Genomic DNA, 10,019 nt, shown 5'->3' with positions numbered 1-10,019 from the left:
CTATGACAGACTCAACAGATGTCAAGCCAGTATTGTTGAGTTACAGGGTTTTTACAGTTCTGTGGGGCTGAGAGGGGGAATGGTTAGGACACCTGGGAACTTGAAGACTTGGTCAAATGTTGTACTGCCTGATGATTAGGTGATTCCAAGACCTTTCCAACCTGCGGTCAATCCCAGCAAGACACTTAAATGATGAACTGAGTGAGCACCTGCCAGCTGACAAAAATTCCTACTTTGGTACATGTGAAAATAGGAGATTACCTTCTTTAAAAGGTTCGTTAACCTCCCTGCACAGTAAAATTCAACCAACCAGCAGCAAAATCCATAACTTCAGTGCCAAATATAAATGATCAATTCCACATGAATTTCAATTCCAGATAATCTATTAGTAGTTCTAAGGGTGGGAGCGGCCAAGTTAAATTTATCTTTATTTTGTCCCCAGTTACAGTCAGATGTTGAACACAGGTTAAAAAAGCAACTTGGTGGAAAGCACTTGCAACAGAAGCTGCTAGTCAACGGACAGGGGTCTTAATCCACCATCAGGGATGAGGAAGGAAGTCTGAATTTCTGTCAATGTGGAACCCTGGGAGCATTCATGGAGAGTGGGGGGGGGGGAGAGAAGGTGGGGGGGGGAGGGGGGGGGGGGGGGGGGGGGGGAGAAGGTGGGGGGGGGGGGGGGGGGGGGGGGGGGGGGGAGGTGGGGGGGGGGGGGAGAGAGAGAAGGTGGGGGGGGGGGGGGGGGGGTGGGGGGGGGGGGGGGGGGGGGGGGAGAAGGTGGGGGGTAGGGGGCCCCATCACAGTGCATGGAAGAGGAGGGAGAGAAACAGGGAAGGAGAACAAGCAGGTCCCACTTCAGAAAGTGCGCATTTGAGTACATCCGAACAGTCAGTTGCTGCTTGGTGTAACTCTAAGGTGCCTGCTTGTCTGAGCCCGCTGACACTCCGTACTCTGAAGATGCTGTAAACTTCATTAAGCGGGCTTGGTTTGTGATGTTGGCTGATCATTCAAAAACCTGGTAGCCTTATTCTGATGGTTAATCGCAAGACTGATGGCAGCAATATTCTTCAGTCCCTGAAAAAGAATGGAATATCTTCATTAGGAACACCATCAACTTTGCAGTCAGAGTTCCACAGCCCTTCAACTCCAACTCAACTGCATCAACCACATATTCTAAACTGATCTAGTCCCATTTGCCAGCATTTGGCCCATATCCCTCTAAACCCTTCTTATTCACATACCCATCCAGATGCCCATTCATACACGCACCACCCTCTGTGAGATAAAGTTGCCCTTCACATTCCTTTTAAGTCTTTTCCCTCTCACTTCAAATGTGCCTTCTAGTTTTGGATTCCCCTAGACTGGGAAAAAGACCTTGTCTATTTACCCTATCTATGCCCCTCATGATTTTATAAACCTCTAGAAGGTCACCCCTCAGCCTCTGACACTCCAGGGAAAATAGCCCCAGCCTCTCCCTATAGCTCAAACCCACCAGTGCCAGCAATATCTTTGTTAATCTTTTCTGAATCCTCTCAAGCTTAATAACATCCTTCCTATCGGACGGAGACCAGAATTGAACGCAGTACTCCAACACTGTCCCAACCAACGTCCTGGACAGCCACAACATGACATCCCAACTACCTTTTACTGACCAATGAAGGCAAGTGTGCCAAACTCCTCCTCCTCCACCAAACTGCCTACCTATTTTCAAGGAACTAAGCACCTGCAACCCTAATGTTCCTTATAGCCTTTCTTAAATAATGGCAATACAGCTGCCAACCTCCAACCTTCGGGCACCTCACCCATGGCAGTCGATTATACAAACATCTCAGCAAGGAGCCCACCCAAACCCACGCTCCAGAAGTTAGCACTATGACCAAAGCTCAAACCATTCATTTTGGCATTGTTATTTCTCGGGGCTGACAATCAGCGGCCATGTTGCCTGCAGTCCATTCAGTACAACTCCAAGCACATATTCGGCTGGAAAGTGTTTGAAGACCTGTTCCCCTGATTGGGAATGACACTACATATATGCAAAAGCAGCTAGTAGCACATGCTCAGCTCAAACAAGATCTGGTAGCTTTTTGTCTGTACTTTTAAAAGAATTTAGAAAAATTTTCAATTACATTCCACTCTAATGTTGAATCCAAACCTCCTTTGACTTTGGGTATGAATTTATAATGTTAGTTTTAAGGCCGAGCTCAATATATCTATTACTCCAAGCACTGTACTCTTAAAACGTAACCTCTGAAGAAGCAATAAGCACCTCACTAAGAAATGTTTAAAAACTATAGTCTTTATATCAGAGATCAACATCACTCTTCATATAAATCAAGTCAGAGACTGTCTCCCTTGGAGAGAAACTGCTTTAAAAGGTACAGCTCTACCATCCTGCCAGATCAATTCATTGATTTTTCTTATATCTGTTTAAACAGCCACCATAAATGAGCTACTTATTTGAGGAAATTAAATTGAACAAACCCACTTTAAACAAGGAAGCACCTTGGATTAATGTGTGCAGTTCCCAGATGTCAGTCAGCCTCCCAAGGCAATTACCTTGATAACATCAGGGTTTGCTTTTCAAATAAAAATATTTGACATAAAAAACACATTCATAGTGAATAATTCCTTTTGATAACTTTTCAGAAAGAATTGCAAATGGTCCAATTCTGCACTTTAACAAATGCCAGGGGAATAAAAACAATCCCATTTATATAGTGCCATTAACATATTTTAAAAACAGATATTAAAGATTGGAGGAACTTTGGTGGAACTAAGTTTGTTGAGAAGTTATGCTTTTGATCTTGAAGGAGAATAACAGGTGGCTAGATTGTGTGATGGAATGCCAGTGCTGGAATACATGATTGAACACATGTAGGTAGACAGGGAAGGAAAGAGAAGCTACAAAATGGGTCAAAACATTAGGATGACTAAAACAAAAACAAGGACAACTTTAAATCAGAGCCATTGGCTGACAGGGAGGTAACACATATGAGAAAAGAGAAGACGGAGCAGATTCTGGCCTAATACAGCTCTTAATTATTGCTTAGCCATTTTCAGTTGAATATATTTGTATAATCTACTAGTATTTTGTAGGCTTGGCTAACTAAAACTCCAGAGCTCTGTTAGTTTATGCAGATTGTCTGTGACTGCCCAGGCCATAATGACAGTGGAGGTGGGTTAAAGGCCTTAAATAGGCAATAAGTGGCAACCATTTTACTTGAAGTTTAGTGACAAAGATTTCAGTCTTGTATGAATTTACTGCTTTTTTTAGTTTTATACTTTATACTAAACCTTTTAGTTTTATACTTTTATACTCTAGACCCTGAAACTGATTACAAGTTGGTTTCATTTCCTTGCGATAGCCCAGGGTCCAAATAAATAATGCACTCGTGTTCTTCAGGGTAATGTCATTGAGCGTTTACTCTCAACCCTCACTATTCTCCTTCATGAAATGTGTATCTGTACAATTACCAATTCAAGTTGCCTCTTTCAGCTCCATGCTGAATCCACGAATCTTCCTGAAAACTCCCTCAATTTTTGATGCTGTTTTGTTAAATCCCAGCCATAGCAACAGCACAATGTTTGCTACACAGCTGTGGATTCTACGATTATTTGAAGGACCTTATAGATAATATTATGCCAATGTTTCCCTGCACATGTTTTAGAAATACTTTAGCTGGCCATGGAACCATTTGGGGTGACCCAGAGAGCTTTACAAATCCAAGTTACTTTCTCTAACGATACAATTTGAGATTGTAGGTGCTCCTAGAATCTTACATGAGACTGAAATAAGGGATCAGCTGCAACACGGACTAAATACAAGACCAGAGTTTTTTTTTTGTTTGTGTTCCCAAAGCCAAGCTGCTTAAATTGAAGGGAGGTGCAGCACTTTGCGTAATGGGATAACTTACTGGAACAACAGGATAGAGCACTGCCTGAGGACAGACACACGTCTATTCTTCCAACCCATTCAGTTCCCAGGCTGCTGCAGGCCAGGTGCTTAATAATAGAGGACGGGTGGGGAGGCGCCAGTGTCGGACGGGTGGGGAGGCGCCGGCGCGGGACGGGTGGGGAGGCGCCGGCGCGGGACGGGTGGGGAGGCGCCGGCGCGGGACGGGTGGGGAGGCGCCGGCGCGGGACGGGTGGGGAGGCGCCGGCGCGGGACGGGTGGGGAGGCGCCGGCGCGGGACGGGTGGGGAGGCGCCGGCGCGGGACGGGTGGGGAGGCGCCGGCGCGGGACGGGTGGGGAGGCGCCGGCGCGGGACGGGTGGGGAGGCGCCGGCGCGGGACGGGTGGGGAGGCGCCGGCGCGGGACGGGTGGGGAGGCGCCGGCGCGGGACGGGTGGGGAGGCGCCGGCGCGGGACGGGTGGGGAGGCGCCGGCGCGGGACGGGTGGGGAGGCGCCGGCGCGGGACGGGTGGGGAGGCGCCGGCGCGGGACGGGTGGGGAGGCGCCGGCGCGGGACGGGTGGGGAGGCGCCGGCGCGGGACGGGTGGGGAGGCGCCGGCGCGGGACGGGTGGGGAGGCGCGGACGTGGGACAGGTGGGGAGGCGCCGGTGTCGGACGGGTGGGGAGGCGCGGATGCTGGACGGGTGGGGAGGCGCCGGCGTGGGACGGGTGGGGAGGTGTCAATGTGGGACGGGTGGGGAGGCGCCAGTGCGGGACGGGTGGGGAGGCGCCGGTGCGGGACGGGTGGGGAGGCGCCGGTGCGGGACGGGTGGGGAGGCGCCGGCGTCAGACGGGTGGGGAGGTGCGGATGCGGGACGGGTGGGGAGGCGCCGGCGTCAGACGGGTGGGGAGGCGCGGATGTGGGACAGGTGGGGAGGCGCCGGTGTCGGACGGGTGGGGAGGCGCCGGCACGGGACGTGTGGGGAGGCGCCAGTGTCGGATGGGTGGGGAGGCGCCGATGCAGGACGGGTGGAGAGGTGCCGGTGCGGGACGGGTGGGGAGGCGCGGATGTGGGACGGGTGGGGAGGCGCCAGTGTGGGACGGGTGGGGAGGCGCCAGTGTGGGACGGGTGGGGAGGCGCCGGCGCGGGACGGGTGGGGAGGCGCCGGCGCGGGACGGGTGGGGAGGCGCGGATGTGGGACGGGTGGGGAGGCGCCGGCGCGGGACGGGTGGGGAGGCGCCGGCGCGGGACGGGTGGGGAGGCGCGGATGTGGGACGGGTGGGGAGGCGCCGGCGTGGGACGGGTGGGGAGGCGCCGGCACGGGACGTGTGGGGAGGCGCCAGTGTCGGATGGGTGGGGAGGCGCCGATGCAGGACGGGTGGAGAGGTGCCGGTGCGGGACGGGTGGGGAGGCGCGGATGTGGGACGGGTGGGGAGGCGCCGGCGCGGGACGGGTGGGGAGGCGCCAGTGTCGGACAGGTGGGGCGGTGCCGGTGTGGGACGGGTGGGGAGGCGCGGATGTGGGACGGGTGGGGAGGCGCCGGTGCGGGACGGGTGGAGAGGTGCCGGCGTGGGACGGGTGGGGAGGCGCCAGTGTCGGACAGGTGGGGCGGTGCCGGTGTGGGACCGTTGGGGAGGAGCCGGCGTGGGATTGGGATGCAGAAAGTTAAAAATCACACAACATCAGGTGGTTGTGAAGTGTAAGATTGTAAAACCTTATAAGGCAAATAAACCTGTTGGATTATAACCAGGTGTGAGATTTATTAAAAAATAATAGAGGAATCATGAATACTCCCAGAATGAACAGAAATAGATTTATACCCTCAATATAATTATGAAAATGATGAGTCTGAATAGCTTGGTTTCCCATTTCAAGAGCATTCTTAGTCTACAGAAGAAACGTATGATTACAGTATTCGATTCTTTCAGAACATTGTGAAAAATATCTTGTGTTCTGCACATCGTTGACAAGGCTGATCCCTAACACCCCTTGAAAAAACAGGAGCGAACTGCCTTCTTGAACCACTGCAATCCTGCGGCCGTAGTTTCTTTTATCTCTTCCTGGGATGTGGGCATTGCTGACTGGGCCCGAATCTGTGGCCTGGCCCTAATTACCCTGGAGGTGGTGATGGGGAGCTGCATTCAGTATGGTACACTTGTGCAATTAAGGACGGAATTCCAGGTTTTTAACTCAAATGAGTGAAGAAACAGCAATAAAGTACCAGGCTAGAATGGTGAGCAGCTAGGAGGGCCACCTGCAGATAGGGGTGTTTCTGTGCATCTGCTGACTTAGTGGGGGAGTTTGTGGTCTTGCATAGCGCTTTTAAAGGAGAGCTACTGCAGTGCAGTTTGTTGGTGGGAGACACTGCAGCCATTGTACATAGTTAGTGAAGGAAGTCCACGTTAAAAGTGGTGAATGGGGTGCTAATCAAGCAAACTAAATTTGCCCTGGATGGTGCTGAGCCTCTTTATTGGTGGAGCTGCAATCATCAAGCTGAATGGGGGAGAATTCCATCGTACTCCTGGCCTGTGCTGTGTAGATGGCAAACAGGCTTTGGACAGTCCTAGCTCAGGAGTTGTTCATATAGAGACTGTGAATCCAGATCAGTTTCTGGTACATGGCAACTCCAGTGATTCAGTGATAGCAATAACACTGCTTCATACACTGATATCCATAAGTTGAATTAGACAACAAAACATTTGAGATTTATACTTGCTTTTTTGTGTAAATCCATAATTTAGCACAAAGATCAGCTTTACTTTTCCCTTCTGTAGCCTGTTGAGAAGTCAACAACCCCCCCACTGGGATGAACTCAGCTCTTAAATACAATGGTCACCAAGATTCACCTGCTCTCAAGTGCATCAGGTTGCAGTTGTGACCCTGTGGACTTGAAAGTCGGATCTCTGAAATTATTCAGCACATGATCTCGGACAGGAGACTAAGTATTCATAAATAGGTACCAGACAGGGAGGCAACAAAACAATGAACCACTGGAGCAAGCATTTTTAAATGAAAGGTCTTTTAACTACAGGAAAAACAGTAGCCTCAGAGATAACAGGGAGAAAGCGAGGACTGAAGATGCTGGAGATCAGAGTTGAAAAGTCTGGTGCTGGAAAAGCAGAGCAGATCAGGCAGCATCCGAGGAGCAGGAGAGTCAACATTTCAGGCATAAGCCCGTCATCAGAAATTTGGGGATTGGGTGGGGTGGGGGGGTTAGCTGGGAAGGCGATAGGTAGATGGAGGTGGGGGAGAAGGTGGCAGTATAGAGGGGACGGTGGAGCAGATAGATGGGAAGAAAGATGGACAGTTAGGACAGGTCAAGAGGGTGGTACCGGGTTGGATCTGGGATGGGGGGTGCGGTTAAATTTGGCCTATTGAAGTCGATGCTGACGCCGTGTGGTTGGAGAGTCCCAAGGCGTCAGATGAGGCGCTCCTCCTCCAGGCGTCAGGTGGCTTGGATTTGGCAGTAGAGGTAACCCAGGACTTGCATGGCCTTGGCAGAGTGGGAGGGGGAGTTAAAGTGTGGTGGGGTTGTTTACTGCATGTGTCCCAGAGATGGTCCCTGAAATGTTCTGTGAGTTGGCATCCTGTCTCCCCTATGTAACATGCTTCAGTCAGACTTGTGCAATATTTAGGTAATATTTTGGCAGCAACCTTTCACACTCACAAATCACTTTGCAAGAGATACAAATGATTCTCACCTGCATGACACAGTGCTGGATGTGATCTTCTGTGGTTAAGGCCACAAAATAGTCGTGCAGCACACCGCGTTCCTGCATACGATAAGAAACATTAAGATATTGCATAATCAGGAGCTGCACAAAGACAATTCATTTGCAATCAACTAAATGAAGGAGTTTGATGTGGTAAAAAATAGAAGTTTCCACTTGTGCAAGGTGAAAGATAGTCATTAATAAACCCAATCGGAAAATCAAGAGAAGCTTCTTCACCCAGAGAATGACTAGAATGTGGAGCCCCACAGACACAGTTAAGGTAAAGCTGTCCAGTCTGAAGGAGAAAAGTATAGAAGAATACGTTGATCGAGTGAGGTAAATCGAGTTGGGAGAAGACAGAGCATTAATGCAGTCAAAGGAAAGGCAAAGTGGTCTGCTTCAGTGGTAAAATTCTACTTTAATCAATATGACAATATGGCATCTAACCTGAACCAACATTTTTCCAATCCCTCCTCACATGGTCTTATGTACAATTTTTTTCCACTGTAGGATGGCAATAATAAATTTTCACTACCTGGGCTCAGCTCACGAATAATAGTGCAGTATCTGAGATACAAGGAGCTCATATATTGCATAGCCTCACTTATTGACAAGGGTGAGGGGTCAGGGGAGTGAATTCCAGGAACAGAGACAGGGGCGTTACTCTATTGAGATTTTTTTTGTGTAGAGTTGTGTGCACATTCAGTATTGTTTGCACACTCTGGTTAGTTTCAATTAAAGCAGTTGTTTCCCAATGCAAATCGAGACACAGCCAACATCCCATCTGCTTGTGCTAGTGGCTCTGGCATTCACTGGGTACTGTGTTCTTTGCACATTAAAGCCTTTCTTTGACACTTCAACTGCAAGCTAGCAGTTGCCGGCTGAAAAGGAAATTCAGTGTTTGAAAGGCTCACAAAACACCAGGAAGTCAAGCAACCGGTTCGAACCGGGAAGATTTTACATAGCTCATTAACACACGTCAATATTTACATGAGCAGAAAGACTTGCAGGTGCATTATTTGAATTTACACTTCTACAATATTTATAAATTAAAAGCAAAATTCCACCAACTAGAGAATTATGAACACCTAAAATACGAATACACTAAACCAGTTTGTTTTCAAAGGAATCCGAGTAAAAAAGGTATAAATAAAATGCTTCTTGGTAATATCCACAATTAGGCTTGGTCTTCTTTAAGGCAAAAGGAAACTCACTCCCACATTGAAAACTGAGCTGTACAAGAATCTGTGGTTTGCAAACACTTCCCCTGAACAGCCACCAGTATGCTTTACTGCAAAAAGGTAGCATTTCATGCCTTTTAGCCAATCTTTATTCAATTTAAACTTCCTCTCTTCACTGGGTCTTGAAATACAATCAAATCCATTAGGATTATCTGGAAACCAGATAATCTATTACTTACCTTTCGAGGGTTAGTACTTAAAGAGTTCGAAAGGAAGTTAGTTAGTATGGGAAGATAAATAAGAAAATGCAGATTTCAGAGGCTGGTTGCTAGTGTGTAGGTTGCCCCTGGTTGCTAAGCGAGTGCTGTTAAGGTTCCTTCTTTGAATTGGTTCCAGCTGTCACATGGAGGCAGTTGTGTAGCAAAGCAGATCCAAGGTGTTCATGAGCACTGTCAGAGATGGAAAGATGGATTTTCACATTCCTCAGTGAAACATTAAAAAGAGATGCTGCAGGCAGGGGGATGTTCGACAGAGTACTCCAACACTATGCAGGGCTTTTGACAAGTTAAACAGGAGAAATGATTCCCCCGGCCTTCTGTTCAAATACATATATGGAGGGTTTCAGAATAGGTAATGACTTTCCTCAAACAGTGCCGGGAGTGGAAATGGATAAATATTTAAGAGATTCAGGGTAAAGAGAAAAGACAGCAAGAATGGGATTAATGAGATAACTCTTTCGTAAAGCAAGTCAAGCTCTTGTTTTCAGAAGTTTGGGGAGGGCAGAGGAATGCATCACCTCTGTGAGACATGAACTCAAGCGGGAGGACTTTGTGAGGAAACATAAATGTGATGTGCTGGTACACACTCTCACATCACAACAGGAGGCAGCATTCTGGTAGGGATCCTCTAACCCCACATACAAAGGCAGATTACCAGGCAGGGGCTAGACAACTGACTGGTCTCCTTAGCAACTGCCTTGTTCTGCCAGTTATCCATTGCCAATAGGTCTAAGAAAAAAAACATTGAGCTCACAATGGCTGCCTGGAAATGTCACAGATGTGGCCAGGGAGCGGAGAATAAAGAGCAAATAAATCAAGTAATTTTCAGAATGTGGGAATACCAACACAGTAAGGAGAATACCAACGCCACAACCAAACAATGACATCTGACTCAGCTTACAGCCTCCCTTGTTTTGCAAGAAAGAATAAAACTTGGGTGTCAGTAGTGAAGGAATTA

The 10,019-nt window shown here is 48.8% G+C and overlaps 1 protein-coding gene across 3 annotated transcripts in view; it reads right to left on the bottom strand.

The window, feature by feature from the left end:
- Positions 1–767: 767 nt before the first annotated feature.
- Positions 768–10,019, bottom strand: part of zzef1 (zinc finger, ZZ-type with EF hand domain 1) — a 240,311-nt gene continuing 231,059 nt past the window's right edge. For all 3 annotated transcript variants that reach the window (XM_060848324.1, XM_060848326.1, XM_060848325.1), the window contains 2 exons: positions 7,591–7,662; positions 768–1,071 (listed from right to left, as the gene is read on the bottom strand). In XM_060848324.1, the coding sequence (XP_060704307.1) occupies positions 970–1,071; positions 7,591–7,662 (174 nt within the window). In that variant the 3' untranslated portion in view covers positions 768–969. The remainder of the gene's footprint in view (positions 1,072–7,590; positions 7,663–10,019) is intronic.

Source organism: Hemiscyllium ocellatum, chromosome 31, assembly GCF_020745735.1.
Source record: "Hemiscyllium ocellatum isolate sHemOce1 chromosome 31, sHemOce1.pat.X.cur, whole genome shotgun sequence".
Taxonomy (NCBI): domain Eukaryota; kingdom Metazoa; phylum Chordata; class Chondrichthyes; order Orectolobiformes; family Hemiscylliidae; genus Hemiscyllium; species Hemiscyllium ocellatum.
The sequence above is the reverse complement of the archived record's forward strand: the minus strand, read 5'-3'. Positions and strand labels throughout refer to the sequence as shown.